This window comes from Pomacea canaliculata, linkage group LG1 (assembly GCF_003073045.1).
Source record: "Pomacea canaliculata isolate SZHN2017 linkage group LG1, ASM307304v1, whole genome shotgun sequence".
Taxonomy (NCBI): domain Eukaryota; kingdom Metazoa; phylum Mollusca; class Gastropoda; order Architaenioglossa; family Ampullariidae; genus Pomacea; species Pomacea canaliculata.
In genome coordinates this window covers 30,338,130-30,359,997 of record NC_037590.1, presented here as the reverse complement: position 1 = coordinate 30,359,997, position 21,868 = coordinate 30,338,130, and the positions used below count along the sequence as shown (strand labels likewise).

The 21,868-nt window shown below is 36.3% G+C and overlaps 1 protein-coding gene across 2 annotated transcripts; it reads right to left on the bottom strand.

The window, feature by feature from the left end:
- Positions 1–1,168: 1,168 nt before the first annotated feature.
- On the bottom strand, positions 1,169–20,251 carry LOC112569744. Of its 2 annotated transcripts, none has more exons than XM_025247618.1 (13): positions 20,016–20,251; positions 18,168–18,204; positions 17,712–17,879; positions 16,912–17,018; positions 15,758–15,908; positions 15,133–15,317; positions 14,311–14,376; positions 13,141–13,264; positions 7,693–7,938; positions 7,045–7,107; positions 6,031–6,269; positions 5,170–5,457; positions 1,169–4,807 (listed from the first exon to the last, which is right to left on the bottom strand). In XM_025247618.1, exons 1-13 carry the CDS (start codon positions 20,127–20,129, stop codon positions 4,232–4,234), a joined length of 2,364 nt encoding a protein of 787 aa, XP_025103403.1. In that variant the 5' UTR covers positions 20,130–20,251; the 3' UTR covers positions 1,169–4,231. The 2 variants fall into 2 exon arrangements, with proteins under 2 accessions (XP_025103403.1, XP_025103411.1); XM_025247626.1 differs by having other exon boundaries at positions 7,693–7,848.
- Positions 20,252–21,868: the final 1,617 nt, after the last annotated feature.

The following is a 21,868-nucleotide window of genomic DNA, read 5'->3' as shown; positions in this document are numbered from 1 at the left end:
AGGGTGCACCGCATGTTTTGGATACTAATCTATATATATATAGTGTACCTCTGGTTACCAGCCAAAATTCCTCCCGGTTTTAAGCGTACCACTGTCACTATAGTTTTAAAAAAACAAGTAAAACAAATTTACAAAGCTCCATTCATTACAATCCGGAAGATCACTAGGTTTTCTCCAGCGAACTCACCTAACACGCACCATATCTTATTGTCAGGTTAACGACTCTGATATCCAAACTGAAGATGAAGCTGCTCAAGCAACCACGATCAAATTTGCGTCGAGTTGGAGAAGCTGCAAGACCCAGACATTGCGGAAATCTTCAAGACCCAAACCACTGGTGAATTAACCGCCTTCAACATGGTGGACTGTGATGTAGACACTCGATCGAGTTCTCTGGAAACATCAAAGAGGCGAAAGGGTGACGAAGGAAACCCTGGGTCACAAAAGATAATCCAAGTCTCTGTGACCACACGAAGACATTAAAGAAAGAGAGGAAAAGTAACTCCCAATCAAGGGGATGAAGACAGCTAAGGAGAATTAACTGAGGACCTATGTCGGACCCCAAATGAGGGGATAACGGCAATAAAATAAAAGCCTACCAGCTAATGAAGAGGTCATCACCAGCATTCGGTCATCGAGGACAGCGACGCCAACTGCATGTCTCACAAAAAGCACTGCTGTACTAAGCCGCTGAATATTGCAAAGACCTGTACATCCTAAGGATAAAAGCTGGAATCCTCCAAAACATTAAGGTATATACAGGTCCGTGGCTAAAGTACTCATGCCCTATCTACCAGTCCTACGGGAAGAGGTTGTAAGAGCGGTGCGGGAAGGGAGTGAAGTTACGTGATGTTGAATTGCCCCAGCTAATTAAGCTACTTAAGCATGGCGATGAAACAACAAAAAGGCTCTACTGCTCGATAAGCAGAAGCAGTCTGGTTTGGATCAGACTTGTGTTCAACCAATGATCATGGTTGCCTAAACAGGACTGACCAATAATTATATAAATATACAAAAATAATTCTTACTTACATATGTATATATTAGGAAAAATGTGAAACTTCCTTTAATACATCTCATGCACTGACGCATACAGGAGTGCACACACACACACAACTGAATGTTATAGGTGCCAGACATCAAACATTAGAGTGAGAACAACCTTAGGAACTTTTTAAAATAATGTCTGAATATTTTATTTCAAACATAACAGGATATAGTGTATAGAAAAATAATTCTGACTGGCCAGTATTTTTAGCACAGGCCAAATATCTTAACAAACAATGCCTCTCTATGATTTAATGCTTTTGATCACTAAATAACTGTTTAAAAAAAATCTGATCAATACATGGAAATGTTTGTGCTACTATTTCAATGGATTTCCAGCCAGTATAGACAGTAAATATGTCAGCTATGAGATGAAAATAAAAATAAATCAGTAAAGTCCTCGGTAGACAAAAAGACACTTTATGGCTACATCAGTATGGCAAAAACACAATAAAACAGTAATATGCTGTGTTGCAATAATACACATGCTTTCAAGATCGACATTCATGAGGTATTACTTGCATATACTTTGGATCTCTGTTGAGGCAAAGAAAAAAAATAGAATGGCATGATAATACCTGTTCTATTATGCCCTGCTCTCCTCATTAGACATTTACTTGTTGGCCATTTTTAGAATATGCAAACCCTCCTCTGTAGATGATAAAACTATGTGCTCCAAAAGTTCATTTACATAAGGTGACCAGACGTTTCGGAGGCGAAAGCGGGACACGTGCCGATGATGGTGTCGTCACCGTCAAAGAATGTCGAAAAAAAGTGAGTTTTAAAGACAACTGGGACATTTGATGGACTTGCTAGAAAGCCAGAAAGCGGGACATTGGGCGTCCTGATGATGAGCAGGCGGGACAAGAGGTCAAAAGCGGGACTGTCCCGCCTAAAGCGGGACGTCTGGTCACCTTACATTAGTTGGACGTACAGAAAAGTTAAACTTTGTTCTCTCCTATAATAGTTCATGGAAAAAGTTGAAAAGCATCTATTTTATTAATATTTGTAATATTTATATCTGTATTTGTTTATGAATAAATACCTGTTCTTGTTTGTGTAGGATATTCGTGAAAGATAAAAAAAATTCTTTATTTCTAAAGCCAGTTAAGCTGGAAAGTCAGCAGCATTAAAAACTCATTTAAGACACTTGGTACTAAACAAGACACATACGTAACTCTGATTAACAATATGGTGGCTAAACAAAAAAACAACACATGAAAAATTAGTCAAGACATAAAATTATGCAATTTTAAAAGAAAGATTGAATAAGAACAGGTTTGTGCATGCACATGTATGCACAAAGACATGTATGTAAGAGAGAAAGCTATTACTGGTTAAATTAATGGCACCATTATTTTCAAAAATAATGCAAACATAAAAGAAAAAGATTTTATGATATACAAATTTTGAGATTGCTGAAGTCGAACATTTATCACTGCTGATATAAGAAAGACAAATACTTGTATATGAATATCTTTTTCCTCATCCTCAGAAATAAGCCTATACTTATTTACAATAACTCTGTGAACATTACACTAATATCAACTCTAGCACCAGCAAAACTTCACTCGGGATCTTTTACAAATTGTCCATTTCATCTAATATCTTGCTTAATCTTGGAAGAATATATCCTTTGTTTCTTTCTGCTTTGAATTACTGCTAGGTTCTTGTACACACAGCTGTAAAAACTTACCTACCATTTTTGTAGGTAAAATATATGCATTGTTTTTGTGGTAGCTGGTGCTTCATCAGTGTGAGCTCCCTGAGAGAAGAAATTGTGAACAAACTTGTTTTCTAAACCTTCTCCACATAATCTGGTCTAAACTGCTGCAGAATCCATACTCACTCTTGTGCAAAAATCCCCCTTCATTTGCTACAGTAACATGACAAAAGCTTTTTTGTGGGATGCTATTTTGCTTTTGGACTGCATGTTGAGATAGTTGCCTCACTTAGTCATCAAGAAAACTGCGTTTTTGCAGGCTGCTAATCATATAAAAGAAAGATCTGATTGTGGGAGTAATGATTGCAATATTATTTGAGATGCACTAAACAGCTAGAGGCTGACTATTTGCATCTGGACTTGAAACTCTATGGAAAGTCAGATCTGTAAGTTGGAGACCCCTACACCATGTTTAAGCATATCTCTGAAAATGAATAAATTTAGCCTGCACACCAATCAGGATGTGTGATACACCTATTAAACAGAGAGAGAAAGTGTGTGCATTATAAACAAGACAATGCATTTGTGTTTCACATGAAAGGTGTACAGAAAGGAACGACTGTTTAGGACTGACAGCTGCACAATTCTCTATAGCTGCCTAGTGTATGCAAAACAAGATTTTGGAATCCCAACTATTTCATTTATGCACTGTATGCACTATATTTCAAATGCTACAAGGCACTTGCAAGTCACCTAGAAAAGAAAAAGAAATGGATGGAAAGGAATGCAGTCACATGTTAAAAAAATACAGAAAATAAGGTAATAAACATATGGTATCCCATGAGCATCTTTGTTGTAAGTAAACACCATAAAAGAATGAAACTGATATCTGGTTAATAACATACCAGTACCTTGTGACTTCCTATATTGTAAGAACACATATATTCATACATAAAACAGATGTCCATGTAAACTTGCAGAGGAATAATCAATGAAAGACAAGTATGTTGCAAGGAGATTAACGTCATCTTGAAAGTGCTAAGCAGCAGCATTGCCTCCCTCATACAAATGATTGTAAATTAAAAAATCCACAAAATGTGTCACAGTAGTAGCAGTAAATATGTGGGAATTGCAAGATGTTTTCTATATAAATGATCCACTACACACACTAAAAACGTTTAAAATGCAAATGCAAAGCTATGTGAAAAATAGCCTGGTGAGGCATGTGTGCAGATGTAAGTTGCATGTGTGTGTGTGTGGGTATGCATGCATCCCCATGTTCATGTTTACAGCCAAAGCAATACATTTGGGACAGCATAACATGACATTCAGAATCTTTTGCAAATGTAATGACAATTAAAGCCAATTCTAGAACAAGAATGATACAGTCAGATGTACTTGTTTCTTATTGCTTTCTACATTAGGTAATGAAGCTTTATTTGGTACAGAAAGATATGTGCATAGCAAGTTTTCCAGGAGCTGATGTTCTTCACCACCAGTTTCCCAGCCCACCCAAAAATTTCATACACTCTGTGCAGAAATGACACTCACACTGTCAGCTTCATCATACACATTGTCCATCCCCTGTCCCCATGCTGCCTCATTGATTGCATTTAGCAAATGCATTTGCTGGTGCATGACCGATTCTGTTTCAGCAGTCTTCAAACACTGTGTCTGTTCTTCTTGAAGAAAGTTTTCATAGCGTTGGTTTATCTTCTTCATCTGCTCACTCAGACATGATGCCCTGTCATCCACTTCATCTTGGTTGTAGCCATGGGCAGGAATGATTGTATAGACGCTATACACAGATGGCTCTATAAAGTCATCTTTTGTGAAATTGCTCATGTCAGATACAAATATATCTTGGCAGAGAGATCCTGTAGAATTTCTAGAATGAATGCTACCAACATCCGAATAGAAGCCAGATTCTTGAGAGAGGTAAGGTGGGTTGGATTTCAGATATTCTTCAGAAGCCTTGAACTTTCCACAGAACCAGTTGATATGCTGTTTCTCAAACGCTTTGGCATTCTGCACTGCCTCTATCCATTGACTACCCTCCTTGAGCTCAGTAACATTGCACCGCAGAGGTAGATTCACCTGTGGACATGAAACACAGTTTCTTTTTTAGAAGATACATTGAGATGGTATCTGTAGATTCAACATCTGTAATCACTCAACAGCTGCACAACTAATCAAGCTGGTTTGTATGTTTGTATTTTTAATTTCAACTAATTAAACTTTATTTTATCTTCTGTCCTTTAACAGCACTTTTCTATTATTCTCTGCAGGTAAATAGAAAAGAGAAGGAGTGAATGAGATTAACACCACTATTTCTCTCTCTCACACTAATGTGCTTATACATGCACCCAAACACATGTACACACACATACAATCAGAGCAAAATCCAAATCCCAAGACAATAAAATACACACCACCAAGCAAACACTGCAAGGACTTACCTTTGTTAAATCCTCATTTCTGCCATTTAACTTGTGAATTTGCTGGAGAAGTGATGACAGATGTTTTGGAAGCAAGTACATGGATGATGGCAAAGCTGCAATGGGCAGGCAGCAGTCAGAAGGTGTGTACTCAAAGTGCACCGTCAGAATTTTGCTGACATCTACATTGCGAGCAATCATTCCACAAATATGTTGTATGCCTGGAGTAAAGAGATCTCCTTCAGGTCCAAAATCTTCTCTTTTGTAGGTAAGTCCTTTCTGGAAAGCTTGGTACAAAGAGTTAGCTCCCTGCACATATTAATAAGTCACAGACTGAGAAAAAGCATGTAATCCGATGGTGAACTTGGTCAGACATGGGCAGCTCCCTGATAGGCACAGTGTTAGGAGAAAAACACAAGAAGTAAAAAAATGTATGAAGTGATGCCTTGAAAGATTATTGCTTGTGTGAGGTGGAACACAAGTAACATGTTAGAGGAACAATATACTTGTGTAAATAGCTGCAAGCTATATAAATGCTATAATAATAGCAGCCTAAAGTCAGCATCAACGTTTAATTAGTCATGTGAAATAGGCAATAAATATTTCATCTGTCTGCAATAAACAGTTTATTTTAGTTAGAATTCAGTGCTTTTTTCCATACAAAAGATTTTGTCTACAGTTTCTCCTTACTATGTTGTGTTGTTCTTGGAGAAAGCAGATGACAAAAACTGAATTAAATTATTGCTGACTGTCAGGCTATAAGTTCCTGACTAAATATTAAGGTCAACAGTCTAGGTGTGAAGCTACCTTCAGATACAGAGTTTTGAAAAAGGCTAAAAGCAATGTTATCACCATACTTTATCAAATAAAAACTTCTCATACCTTTGAGACCACAATAAGAACATTGTCTGATTCTTCAATTTTAGCAGCCAGCCAGCAGTAGGCATTCTGTGCGCGGATCTCGGAGAGACACTGTGGTGCAAAGCTAACAACAACCTGACAATGTACACGCAGGAAGTCAGCAAATCTCTCAACAGCCTGTGTGTGGTACTCGTGATCATCAGATGCCAGCAAGAACACCTTCCTAAGCCGTATTGCAGGAGGATCCTTTGGTTTAAAATCTAAGACAGATATCAAGCATTGTTTGAGGTGGCAATACTGATGGGGCTATTTTAGGAAATATATATTCAAAACAGCTTGACATATAATGGTACACGAAACAGGATTTACCCAAGAAATTGCTATTTTGTCTTATATTCATTCTCACTAGAAACTTTGGCAGCATGGGGTGTGAAATAACGAAACTTTTCTAAACCAAGCTAGTTAATGTAGGTTGGGGCATATAAGCAAATACTCATTTCAATGTTAGCAGTACAGCTATACCCTACTATGTAAGTGCAATTGTTTATGAAAAATTGGTTGGGGTGGAGAATAAAAGAATTCCTGTTTCCACTATTCTTATGGGAGCAGCTGATACCTTGTTTTGGGATGCTTAGATATGCAGTCGGACCTCGATAAGTCGACCTTCCCTAAGTCGAAAACCTCCCTATATCGAATTAATTGTTCATTCCCGGCCAAATACCTGCGCCTATTACGCCATTTTCCCTAACTCAAAAACTCCGTAAGTTGAATTTTTTTTTTGGGGTCCCTTCGAGTTCGACTTATCGAGGTCCGACTGTACCTACCTAACACATATGCTTCCCTTAACATAACATCTCTATCAATTAATGTAGCAATCATAATATATGCAAATATTAGCTTAAAACTCTCATGAAAAAATGATGATGGCCAACAGAGGCACATAAACCCCTCTTTCTCTCAATAAAATGCAAAAGCTTGTATACCTAAAAATAAGAAGTCAGGGACATTTACAAAGAAAAGATTGTATATATCTACCTGTTTCTGGAAATGTCAAAGGTATAGCTGGCCCACAATTTTTCTTTGAAGAGCTGTCAAAATCTATCAAAGCAAAAAAACTTCCTGTTATATACACCATAACATTTATTAGTGTATAATGAAAAATGAAACTTGGACCATTAGTTTTCTTAATGCATCTGTAAGATACCAGATTTGTTTTAAAGACAATCACAGCTGTCATTTTCAATGGAAGTTTAAACTATAAATTGTATAATTATTATGTAGGCAAAATCTGCATTATAACTATTGTCTCTCTAAAATCTTTATCTCTCTTAAAGAAAGAGAATTTTGAGCTCTTTTCATGGCTTTGTGTAGGTCCCATCCATATTTCCTTGTCTCTATAGTATGACTGGTTTCTTTAAAACTTAGCACAATTTTGTTGCTGTTCATGTTTCTGTTTTAGATGTGCTATAGCAATTGCATACAAAGCCACAATTAGTGTACACTCTTGTCTGTATACTCATCTTTATATGCCGCCTCTGCTCTGTTTACCTTCTGTATCATTTCTCTATCAATATTTTACTAGCAAGAATCTTTGTTCATAAAATTTGGAAGAAAATTGTCAACAGCAATCTAAGCCTCAACTATATCGGAAATGATCTTTAGTTCGAAAGAAAACTGTCTTACATTTATGCTTTTTCTTTCTTTGCTCATTGCACAGCCAGCATCCTAGAAGAACGAAAATGACGACAAAGAAGATTCCACCCAACACAGCACCTACAATCAAGCCTGTGAAGGCATATGATACAGGAGGAGTTGTGGGTTCTGGCTTTGATGAAGAAGCTGTAGACATAAATGTAGGTTTGGGCATGGATGTTGTTGATGCTAAAATGGATGTTGTTGATTCTAAAACGGATGTAGGAAGAAGATAACCTGCAAAGTCAGAGTAGTTTAAAACATTGGAGGTAAAAATTGAATTGCTAGCATATGGTCTTAATTTTAACACTAGAATACTTCATCTAATAATAATTATAGATGCAAATTGCACCTTTTGATATCTGCCTGTTACAATCAAGTCTTAAATACTTAGGTAAGGTAATAATATATTTTATTCTAGTTCTACACAGCATCCTAGTGCTGCGTGACACTGTGCTTACAGTGTGTAAGCTGTACACAACATCGTCTCAGGGTATCTTAGACTGACTAGCTATAAACAATGAGGAAGAAATATGCATAGGCTGACCACCACATAAACAAATGCATGATTTAAGCTGCCTATGATCTTTGCTAAATCTTTATCAGCAAGGAAAAAGCACTGTAAAGTAAAAACCACCTTTGCATGATAGTTGTATCAAACATTTTCATATGGAACAGTGAACAGAGTACACCTGACTGAAATGGCTAAAAGACACTACCATTACCCAGACATTCAACAGAACTTAAAACAACAGACAGTAAAAACAACAAATACAGTAGTACATATATGGTATTTGGGCCAGTGCTTCCACACTTTAAAGCCATGACATTCAAGAAAAGATAAAGGCAGAGCTGGAATACCTGTATTTTAAAAAGAGGCAAAGATAAAGTTGTTCTCTTGTATTGTGGTATTCAACTTCGCCACTAAACTGACCCAAAAGTTAGTGGCTTTTCTTGATGAATCTGGTATCCTTATTTATAACTGTAAAGTTTCTGTTCGCTAAAGGAAGGTCTTGGCTTTTGCTCGCGTGTGACTAGCTCTTACTGGTTTTTCCCTTTCCCCAGTGGAAGTTAGGGCATTTTTAATGCACAAGTATACTGGTACTTTGGGACTTGGCTTCTGCATCTTTACTTCAATGTCAGGTGAGCTAATAGTACATATGGGATTTTATTTTAGAGACTTAAAATTTTTTTACAGTGCAGGAGCTATGTGTTTTCTGCTAGTAGAGGTTATGCTATTTGTACAGGTAATGAATATGAATATTTAAATTTCCATGGTATTGACCTTTGGTTTTATGTTCATTTGCTTCTTTCTCTGCATGTCTGTTGTCTAGTCTGCCAAGAAAATGAAATATTAAAATGTGTCTGTTTGCTGTTTATACAAGTGCATAATTGTATGCACATTTCTACCTTTCCTCAAGTTGTCCTGCAGCTGTAATGTTCCTTTCCATTCACAAGGTTGACTTTATCACAGCAAATGCAGCCAGCATTATTCTTTGATATTGTTTGCACCTTTGTTCAATCTTTTTGTCAAGTCACTGCTGTATGTTTGCCTATGCTCTGGTCAAGGACAGTGAGGGTTTCTGTATTTATATCATTTTGATTAGATCCAGTGTTGGTGGTGGGGGAGGGGTATTTGTCTTTCTGATATTGCTTTTTGAAAAGAGTTTGTTTGCTATTAAGTTTTTAGTTTCTCTTTTGTGTATGCAAAGAGCCATTCTGGAACTGAAAACCTTCAGTCTACTTCTATGTTACTAGACTGTTGTAGCAATCTGACTTTGTGTATTCTGGTTTACTGTTTAATGTTACATGCAAAAGAGAATGTCTTCAAACTAAAGCAAATCTACCAAGCTTCTACCATGCCTCTAAACTTACTGCTAACTGAACAAGAAACCTAGGTTTCAAAACTACAATAGAACTCACTGCTGAGCAAGGTGGACAAATATGAGTCACTGAGGAGGTTGTTGATGAGCTAGCAAGGAGATTAATCATGGAAGTAGTGATAAGGGGCCTCTCAGATGGTTGCATAAGTCATCAGGTGCCAGTTAAAAGGAAAAGGAACATCCCTATTTGAGCTAGCGGTCTTGAGATGGTTTTATAACTCAGATGTTGTCCACAAGATGCACATTTTGGCAGACTAATCTTTAGTGTGAGGTTCAAAGTTCATGATGGTTGACAAACTACTTCATTCTTTTATCATTTACATGGTTTAGGGACTGAGTTAGTGGTTCAAATCTATATCAGGTGTGTACTCTTTGATGAATAAAAGTATTGATCTCCCTTTAGTATATTAATTAAAGTAAGAAACATAAGTATCTATATAAAGAAAGAAGTTGTTTTAACAAAAGTGAAAGAAAAGGTACCAATTATAAACTGTAATATTCAGAACACCGACTAGGTATCCTGCTGCTCTTTGGTACTTGGCTTCAAAATGTTTACTTTGATTTTAGGAGCACAGCCACTCAGAAGAGTATATTTCCTTAGTATTTTAGGAACGCCAAGAGTGTTTTTATATGGTGTCTGGTATCTCTATAACTGGCATTTAAATATATATATATATGAATGCTTTATCTTCTTGAAGACATTAAGGCAAAAAAAATTTCCCACACATTAAGAAAGTTGTTGTTCAAAACATATTTGTCTAAAAGAAGTGTACTGACGATCATGTTGCATAAAACCTGCTCTCTAAGACACTGTTTAGACAAGCTGAAACCTGGGCATCCAGATCATTCTGTACATTCTCCACCTGGTCTGATTCTACAATAGAAGTCACACTACAACCTATGGAATATGTTAGAAAGCTGCTCCTGAAAGACAGAAGGATTCTTAGATATTTTAAAAGACCAGAGTCAGCGTGGCTGAGTAAAGTAAGGTCTGTTTACATATGTATTGATGCTAGAGGTGAAGTAAGAAAAAAAAACATGCAAAGAGACAAAGTGACAGAACTGATGATGAACACAACACTGTCACTTTATTGTACAAGCACAGCAAGATTCAAGCAGAGAAATCTCTGTCAACATTGTGCTTAACCCTTAAAAACTATCTCCACATGGGTTCTTATCTTTATCTTCCTCCTTCTCAGTGATGGTCTAGTCTTGTTTCAACACAACCATGCACACAGTATATTCACAAAATGTGGATAACCGATAAGAACTCTGAAATAATGCAACATCTAGAAATTAATGAATACCAAATTTTATGTTAAAATAAATAGAAGAATGTTTGGTTAATATATGCCTGTGCACACAAACTCTCTGTCTAAATAGCAGAGTAGATTAATGATGTCTGACGAAAATCTTATGCTTAATACGGCATTTTCGCCTTCTTTTACAAGGTTTCTTTGGTGCTGCAACATAATAATCAGTTAGAGCTAATCAACAAATTAAACTTCATGTGCACGTGCTAATGTACTCACATGCCCCCAAACACACACAAAGGCATGTGCAGGTACACACACTAGTATGTCACAAGCAAAATGCTTTACTCTATTCAGAAAGTCTGTGTTATGGAAAGAATTAACATCTCTATAGTGACAAACTTGTACTCTTGATGTCCCCTAATGTGAGGGGATGGCAGCTTATTTTTGGCAATGGGGCACAGCATTTGCAGCGATGGTGGAGACACCTAAAAATTATGGCCTTGCTCTCCCATCCCCATCTCACTTTCTCTGACTTTGTTGCTTGCTCCCTCCTTCTTTTTCTATCACTTCCAGTCACTGGTTTCTCTTTCTTTTTGTCTATCTCTCCTTCTTTCATCCTTTCTTTTTTCTTACTCTCTCTTCTTCTCTCATTTTTATCTTCATCCTCTTCTCCCTGCAAGCTCTTTTTCTGTCTTTCATTCATAAGATACTCTCAGAATGTATTCAGTTTAAAATATGTTGCAGTTTCTTCTACACAATGTTGTTTCATCTGGAGCTAGAGGGGACATCTTAGAATTCAGAAAATACACATAAAAAATAAACATTGCCTCTAAACAATGTACGCCTTCCAAACATAGCCTATGACCTTTGCTTAACTGAAACAAATATTCCAACCACAAACAGTGTCGATGTGGTCAGAATTCAAACCCATACTCACATATATACACACATTACCATGTTCTGCTTTATTTATAACATAATAAGCTAATATCAAAAGGGAAGGGTTTTTAGCCTTGTGATTAGTTTGTTCTAATGTGGAACAGAAGATTGCTGATTTGAGGCCTGCTTGGGTCTATTGCTGGAAAGCATCCCCTGCCCTCCCAGCAGAAAAGACAAATGAATGTATCAAGGGAAGAAAAGGTAGCAGGAAAGGGATGGGTTCACCTTCCACATGCTGTGCCAAAGACATAGCGAACCACCTACATTTAACTGTATTTAAGTCAGTTATGGTCTCTACTTCACTGGATGCTTTACCTAATATGGAAAAAATCTCCCTTTATCTTCAGTACAAGCCCACCTTTTGTCCACAAAACTCTGTCAGCTTTTTACTAAGTTCATATAAAAGCCCTTAAAAAAAAGATTCTGTACATTACAACATTAATTAATAAAGACAGCATAACTGCCACTTCAACTGCCAATTTAACTACTTGAAAATGGTTCTTTGACAGATAAAGATCAAGAAAAAGTTTAATGTCTTCATTTCTTCAGAGATTAATTCTGAATTTTTGGAGATTTATTGTTTCACAGCATGTGTATCCATAGCAAAACACTTAAAGGGAGACAAGACAAAAATGGACAATCACATTTAAGTCTTCCTGGTTTTTCTTACACTACCCACTTTTTAACAACCTAAGACTACCATTACTTCTTTCTCAATGCAACCATTTTCCATCTTAGATAGGTTGGAAAATTCCCAAACCAATGTAATGAACTAACTAAAATAATTCCCTAACCAATAGAGAGATAAAATTTGCAAGCTGCTTGTTTATACATTACATTTTTTTTCAAGCTATGCAGGAAATGTTAGGTAGGGTAGTTAAGAAAGTGGAAAAACCCATACAAAAATTAAGGGTTAGGGTAACAGTTAACCCTGACTATGAGAAAAAAATTTCCAGAGACATTGCATGTAGTAACTGTATAACATTCTTATGATATAATTAAATTTTGAAATGTATCACTTGGAAGCCATTTTTGGATCATTTCCATGACAACCAATGGTTATACTCACAAATAAACTTGTCATTGTTCTGAACAGACTCTATTGATATATATATATACACACACACATACACCATACAACAGAAAAAAGAAAAAAAAATTTAAGACCATAACAGAAAAGAGATTTAAAAATATTAATAAGGTAGATGAGGATTTACAAGTGTCTGATGATGAAAATTGTTAATGTCTGTAATAAACTGTTTAATAGAGGGAATTAAAGAACTTTCCTTTATATGAACTACTCTGATTAAATAAGTAAAAGCAGTTATCAAGGTGACCTCCATTACATATGCAACACATACCTTTGACATCAAACGATGATGACCATGATGTTGTACATGAGGTGCATGACTTTCCAAAAGAAGAATCTCTACTGTAGCATTGACATTTGCCAAATTGTTGAAAATATGGATCATCTGGTCTTACCTAAGAGACATTTGAAATGAAGATGAAGATACTCAACAAAAGTACACAAAGATATAAAGATACAACAATCCTTGTAAACAGACGGTAAGCATCATTTGGACAGCATTACTTTTTTTACCCATAATTTCCTGCAATAATGACAATAATAAATGAACACTTAATTAGATGTAACTATGTAATGTAATGATGCTGGCATTGCCTTTACTGTAGACATAAAAATTCCGAGAGAAGTTAAATGTAAGAAAATACTTCATTGGTGACTTTGTGTGTTCATCCCTAGTTTGAGATTTGTTACTGACACACCAGCATAAAGCCACGCCTTGTATTTACCCCAAATGCTGCTCCATTTACTATTCCATGGGAAGAGTGTTAGTATTCAAACGTCAAAAAAAAAAAAAATACTGTAACCTATCAACTACTTGGCTTATGACATGAAAAGACAATAAATCAATATAGAAAACTTATACAATCCAATGACTGATAATATTCAACAAACAAAGAAAAAGTTTAATGATTACTTTAAAGAAACAGTTTGTTTGTTGGTATTTAGCTTAACAGCTTCTATTACCACGGACAAAAGTGTCATCTTTAGGAACTACTTTGGACAAGCATTTCATAAATACTAGGCTGGCAATGCCATGTACGGGACTGTTTCAGCAGATAAATCTTGATAGGGATGATAGGGGTCATCAGTTGAGATATGAAATGACTTTTTTCATTTGTGACGCTTAAGATTTATGATTGTGAACATCATGCCTTTTTCTTCAATTTGTAATTTGAGAACAAAACACTCAAAGTGCATCATTTCTTGGACAGTCCCCTTGTCTATTCAGAAAGTTCCCTTGGTAGTACTAACACAAAACCAAACATTATTTTTGATAATAATCATCCTACGTGCTGAGAACATATTTTGGTATATGTTTGTAAAATAGTCCATAAACAATATGGCAAAGCAATATCATTAAAATTATAGCTTAAACTGATGATGGAAAAGAAAATGATGGTAACAAATTTTCCTCCATTTTAAGAATTGAAAAGGAACTTACAGACACATTATACATCCCAGCAGGAACATTAAGAAAGGTGTATTCACCTACTGTCATCGATAGAGTCTGCAACAACATTATAAAATAAGTATGCTCATGAGACATTTAATATCAAAGAACAGTGAGGTAATCTATTAAACTGAGACAGAAAAAGAAACAAGACACAAGATAACGAAATGATGAAGGGGTTCAGACCATTTAAACAACTCTACCACAAATTCTCATGCATCTACACTATCATGGGCACAGGTCAACTAAGTATCTAATTTACATTTTGTATTTGGTATTTTTGAGTGACCCATCACATGGTAATGTGAGATTACAATGAATATAAAAGGCAGAACTCAAGGACTTTGAATGCAATTTCGTGGCATAAATCTTTGGTGTAATGATTAGCTTAAGAACTTTTATTTCTCAAGTTATCAGTATAAAGTTATTTGAGGCAATATATGAATCTTTCAACAAGTGACGAATTTTTATTGATATAGGCAGTACTTTTATGCTAGTGGCATAATATAAAAAAGCTTCAATGCACCTCAAATGGGTTAAGTTTCTTACAAGATGCTTATTTCCAAAATCTTAGAAGAAAGTACCTTACCAAAATATTAGCCGTCAAAAGTCAATTATGCAAAACATTATATCAAAACTATGTTATAATAGTAGAAGTTTGATTTTGATGAACTTTATTTATTTAGTTTCTCCCCTTTGCTTTCTCAATACTTTTCCTTCTATGTGCGAGAAAAGAGGGATGAAAGCACACAAATGTGCGGCCATGCATGCATAAAATATACAAAAGTGTATTTTCATGAATGAGTTACTCACTTGATAAACCATTGTGTCAGCATCATTTCTGGAGTCATTGTAGGAATACAGCCTTACTTTATATTGATCAAATACATATGGATCCTTTGCTAATCCAAATTTCACCGTCACAGAATTGCCTTCAGGGTTTCTCTCTATGTTTATCCATGTAGTCCATTGGTCTGATGGTATAGTTCCATTCTTTTCTAAAAATGCAACAGAAAAATATTACAAGCAATGAAAACAATGCACCGTGCAAACAACATGCACTAGGATACTTTCATGATCATGGCATGTATTTACAACTTGTTCACATGGGAAAAATCTCTAAAGCCATTTAGCTACAATGGATAAGTATTAAAAATAGGTACATTTTCCAATTTCCTTTAAAATCCTCAACATACATATATTTGTGATACACCATGATTTTACCTACAAATTACTATCACAATTTCATAAAAATGTCAATTTATACATATGTACCCCAGCAAATCCTCATCAATCACAAAATCACATCAATTACCATGTTTGAAGTTTCATTGAAAAGTGTGTGTGTGTGAGAGAGAGAGAGCATGCGCATGTGAACTAATGTGTGCATATGTACATTTGGTGATTACATAAGTTTTAACAGCAAAACCTGATTTACCTATTAGTTTTGGAAGATTTACAATAACTCTCTCATACAGCCCCTGAGTCATCTCTTCCTGAGATGGTGGTGGTAAGCTGTAAAGCTGGACAAGGTAGGATATTGGTGATGGCTTACTTATTGGAAAAAGTTTCAGCTGAAAATGTGAAGTCTGAAAATAGAAGAATAAATACATACTTTGAGGTTCATTCAATAAATCAATTTTATTCGACTGTTGCCTCATTAAATAACCTTTTTCTTGCACTTGTAGAGCCACAAATAAATAAATGTTTATAATTATATTCTGACCAAACACCTCAAAATATTAACACAATATTAACAAACACATGAAAAAACATTTTCATTTTTTTTCAGGTGTTGAAATGCCAGTTGTGCGAGGTATACTTTCTGCTACATATTCTAGTACATTCCCCTACTAGAGCCACAAAGTTTTGTCATGAACTTATATGTAACAATCTGACAATATGTGTGCTCTGAAACATATCAAAAAAGATTTGCAAAGTTGTAACTTAAACTCATTTGCTTTGATGTCTCATATTATTTGGGATTATATATGCTAATTCAGAACTCTTGGGCCAGTAACATTATATTTTTTATCATGGCATGGTCTAATCATTTAAAGGTGTCCACAGAATTTCAATTTAATGATCAAACTGCATGGTTTTGGGATAGGAGCCCTCACATAAGCCATCCCATCTTTGAGATCATGGCAGCCAAAGGGCTAAACAATAACACCACCATACCTTCTTAGTGAATCCTTATTCAGATTACAAATTAAAGAAAAATTCAAACATAAAAATAAGTTTTTGAAGTTACAAATACCATATTACAAGGCTCAATGCACAAAATTCATATTATCATATTTATTAATCAGTGGATGAATATTTGCAGACTCGTCAGATATTCATCTGAAAAAATGCATGCATGGATACATGCATTTCATAATTAGAACTCATGACTGAAAAATTAATATACTGAACAGTTTAGAATAACATTTAAAATTGGTTTGAATTATACACCTGTCAATTATCTTTTTTATTTTTTTTTTTAAGGAAGTTGTGCGAAAATAAGCAAATGATTAACTAAAAAATGATTCAGTTTTCATCAAGACTAAAGGGAAAATTAAGCATAACTAAACTTATGCAATAACTTACAAGAAGCAGATTGTATTCAGATAAGTCAATGACTCTGCATATCACATTTGCACTTTGAACTTCCTTCAGTTCTAGCCAATATCCTCTGGTATTCTCTCGACTCAATGCTGCACAATCATCAATAGTAACTTTATGCATAAATGCTTGCTCCAAAGAAGTCTATTAAATGTACACAAAAAACAAATATATATATATGTAGTGTAAAAAGTCAAAACACTTTGTTTTTCTTTTCAGTTTACTGTGCTATGCACCGGTCTCATCAGGTTTTTATAAATCAAAATATACATTGGTACTGTTTTAGCAAGTACTGTTACAAGACATGGCCTTAGAAAGAGAACAAAGAGAAAGAGAAACAGGCCTTTTCTTTTTAGGGCTGCAGCATATCTAAGCCACGTAACTTCATGTTTTTGTGTTGTATGCATACAAATTAGGTTTAACACACTGGGTCCAGTGAGTTTTTGACTTCTACACATTAATGTTAGAAGTGATCTGAGCCCAGTCTGCTTAAATTTACAAATCTACAATTTTATTTGGTCTCTGGAAAGTGAAATTCAAAAGTGTATTTATCAAATGAACCGGACATACCCTCCCCCTAAAGACAATTTCATCTGCTCCTTAGAAGCCTTTCCTTCCCCAACCCCCTATGGTAGTCATCACATTCAACAGCTTGGTCAACTGGCGAAAGTATTCTGTTGACACATGGGTGCAAATCCAGACACTCCATCCACACAGTTGCCTGTTTCCCTGATACTGTTTGCCTTCTACAGTTATTACATTCTTCGCTCTATGAAACCACTTACCACTTAAAGGCACATTCCATCTGAAGATAATTCCTGGGACAATGTATTCCTTGCCTTCAAATGCATAATTGTTATCTACATACACTTCTGTGGTGAAGTTTCTGGGCTTGTCTACAGAACTTCCATTACTAAGACCATTTGGAAGACTGTTTGCCCCATTTTTGCAGCCTGCAATACATATGGTAGTTATTTGATATAATCTGACATCAGTCTGGTGAATGAAACAAGTGCATCATCTCCTGAAATCAAAGCTTTTCTCACTACTTAATAATGAGAATTCTTTGTCTGCATAATACTTCTGTGCAAAATGTCAGCTTGTTTCACACCCTACATACAATATTCAAATAATACAATGTCAGTATCTTGTCTTTCAAAGCAATGATTTAATTTTTTTAAATCAGTTCTGTTAAAATTTTACATTAAATAAATAGTAAGAAAAAAAAAAAAAAAACGTACTGCCTGTCGTATAGAAAGTGCAGCCAGAAGCATTGACCTGAAACAATCATAAATAAAATTTTCAGTGCGTGATAACTTCCAAGAACTTATTAAAAAGAGTACTGCAGACAGATAAGACTATTTATCCCAGAGGGCAATTAGAGGCAGCTCTATAATGAAAGCACAAAGCAATACCACAACATATTCATATCCGCAAAACAGACTCTCACTCATTTATGGTTCAGGCATACATAGGAGCTACACTCATTTGCACACGGTAACATTCAGAAGATGTATGGCCAAAACAACGAAAGACAGTCTTAATCTGTTGGTCCTGCATGCAGGTACGCAGAATCAGTGGCCTAAAGGGGAGTGGAAAAATTATCCTGACATTATCCTGACATTATTAATACTGATAATAAAAAGAATAGGGGTGTTCAAAAAGCAGCCAAAATAATCTGAGAAAATTTTGAATTTTTGCAGCATACAGCCCTGCATGCTGAGAGATCTATCCACTACCCACTAAACCAGCTGTAGATATAGTCAATATATAGGAGTTGCCAAAACAATAGTGCACAAAAACAAAAATACAAATTTCATTTGACTCTATTTATATTATATTTAATGGGAAACAGGTTAGGATTTAGTTAGTGAGTTATCAAAGTGCATGGTCTTATGTTTTGATAACAAACTGCATGGAAGTCATAGCACTCAAGTATAGCATTATGTCAGAAGTTGTTTAGATTGAGAGGTTAGAAGTGCTTTCACTTAATGGGGATTTGACACTGTGGAACGATAAGAACATGGGGTATATGAGAGAAAAGAATGACAGGGATCAAGATAATATAGAAATTTTAAGAGACGTTATTCTACTTCTGAATGCAGCATTTACGTCCCTACATAGTGTAGATCAGGGGTCTAGGGCCTGTGGACGTCTGCCAAAATGTAAAGTGCACTTGTTTCACATATTTTTATTAAGCCTAGGCTAATTTGATTGAAATGTAATTCAAGTACAACCGTGTTAAAAATCAGCAGTCCGTAAACACTAACACAAAGTACAAAGGTAAATAACATGGCTTCAATGTCTGATGTTAGCAGCTGTCTTCAAAGGAAAGGCTGTTTCAAAGTTTGTGTGTGAATTCCATTATCACTAGGTTTGTTGTCACCTGGCATCGGTATTTAAGTATTTTACCGGCAAGCCGCTTAGCTCAGAAATTTGAGACTGGCCCACAAAAAGAAAACTTTGCCCACTCCGCGAGTAGATAGTTAAAAATCTTGTAGATAATTTTCAATATATAACTGCAAATCCAATAGCTGGTGAGCAGCAAATGCCTAGGCCCTACTAGACTTTGTGATGATCGAGTTAAGAATAAGGCACACTGATATATGCATATCATACGCTTAGTTTATACTTTAAATTGCCCATTGGGACTAATAAAGTTGGTCGTTGTTGTTAGTTTGAAATATATAGCGTGAAGTAAGACACATCATAACTTTGGGCAAACTTTATTCGAACTTCATGACTAAACTTTTCTCAACCCATGGACTTTCCTATCAACATACGAGTGTGAGTTGTTAACAGTACAAGTACAATTACTGCTACTTGTTGATCTTCGCAAACTTTAATATCATCAATGTTATCGACAAACTTGACAACACACAAACGCTTTCGTGTACACATCTGACAAATAGCTTTGGGGACCACACAAACTTGCGACCCAGGCACATGCATATATATATTTACTGACAAAGCCAAAGTATATCAAACGGTAGTCGCGTGCGACTCACGCATTACTTCTGGGAGCGGCTGTTTCCGAAAAGGCTGCTATAATCGCATACAAGTGAGGCGAACAACTTGGGCTACTTTACCTCCGTGCCATTCTCGAATATCTGCATGTACTTTGTGCAGTTTTCTCCTAGTGCGGAGAAGGGAAATCCCAGTAATCCAAGAAGCACCAAGCAGAGAATATTTGCCGAATCCATCGGTGACACTCTGCTAACTGAAGCGTCTACGACAAACTTTAAAAGACATTGCTGTCGGATGCCTGCACTCGACAGCGAACGAGCTCTCAACCTGTTGCCTAGCCAGCAAATACACTAAACTTCCGCACTCGACACGGCCTTCAGCGGGCCGCCATTGGTCAGTGCCAGCTAGCCAATCACCGAGGGCGGGCCCTGACGTCATGAGGTAGCACGTGTCACAGAGCTCGAGAGATCAGTCTTACTGTGACGCTCTTCTGGGACGGACAAGATGTGAACGATAACTTTTCTTACCTGTAAACAAAAGACGAGCGCACACTTATTTCGTGCATGTGTGAGGGGATGAGAAATTAGTAACTAGTGATTACACGGGTTTAACTGGCGACATTTTATATGTAATAAACATTTTGAAATCTTGCTCGTTACATGTGAAACTATTCCACCCATGATGTAGAGAATTTGTGTTTTATATGACTTAATAAAATTTAAGATCGGCTTTATACATTCCTGGAAACTGTTCATTTCATGCACGTGTCCTTTCAAATGCAGACTGTGCGCTTTCTACATAGTTTCAATTAGGTTTTGGGGAGGAAAAGGTAGGCGCACACACACACACGTACGGACGCACACGGGAGTGAGAGCTCGAGGGCTCAGGAGGAAAACGGGACCAGATATGTACCGTAGTATAATTGTTGCAGGCCACCAAGACCCACTTCCCTGCACTATTAAAAGGGTGCAAGGGTATCTAGTTTAACCTTATGATTCAGCACAACTCTTAAAGACAGTCATTGGACACAATCCCACTTCTACCATCAGTAGAACTAGGCCCTCGGTTTTAAACTTTTCCATATGAGTACCACTTTCGAAAATTCAAATTGACCGAGTACCACCTTCTGAAAATTCGAATTGATAGAGACACTGAGTACCTCCCAGCCCTACCCCATACGTATATAATTATATACCACTCTAGGACTTAGTCAAGGGCCAAACTCACGTACCACCCGTCATACCATTGCGTACCACAGTTTGAAAACCTGGGAAGTAGGCAGTTATTATTTCCGAGGGAGCAAGCATTGTAGGCCCAAGGGTGCTTTTTCTTTTCTTTTTTTTTTTTTCAAAGCAGCAAATGATTTGCAGATATTATTACATTAAATTGCTGACGAATCATATACATTACAGCAGCAAAAGGTCTGTTGTTAATTACACACTAAACACAGGTCATTAAATTACAGACAGCCTTGTTTATGACTAAAACATGAGACGCCGTTCAATCTACACTGCATTGCGTTCAAGCTCCCCTTCCTTTTAATTAGTGATAAAAACATTTAAAAGCCTTTGAGACCATAAAATGATTTATTGTAAAATATGCAATCAGATACTCCCTGGGGAAAAAAAATCAAGTGGCTAAGTAATGAGATCGACATGTTATTTCTTCTGAAAGCCGTAATTGGAACGACTGCTATAAAGACAGCTGGTGCCATCAATGATGGGAGTTTATATCTTCTCACTCCTTTGAGCTTCTAGTGGTTTGACTGTACCGTGCAGGACTTGTTTGCCACCGCCCAAGATGGTTGGCTGATTGCTTTAGTAGGAAAGTGCTTCTACCTTCGGGTGATTTCGCACTATGGGGGGAGTGGAGAAGGCTGAGCAGCATAGGTTGAGGTCAACATTACTGGTCAAGAGAGTGAATGAAATGAGTCACTAGGGCTCCCAGGCACACACACTATTCATATATGGAGGTT

Bases quoted from the DNA above. Each gene is read 5' to 3' on its own strand.
- LOC112569744 (XM_025247618.1), bottom strand. From the start codon at position 20,129: ATGGATTCGGCAAATATTCTCTGCTTGGTGCTTCTTGGATTACTGGGA. The intron at 7,939-13,140 runs GTATGTGTTGCA...CTGACTTTGCAG, and splicing joins ATCATCGTTTGATGTCAAAG to GTTATCTTCTTCCTACATCC. The intron at 6,270-7,044 runs GTAGATATATAC...TATCTGTCTTAG, and splicing joins TTTGACATTTCCAGAAACAG to ATTTTAAACCAAAGGATCCT.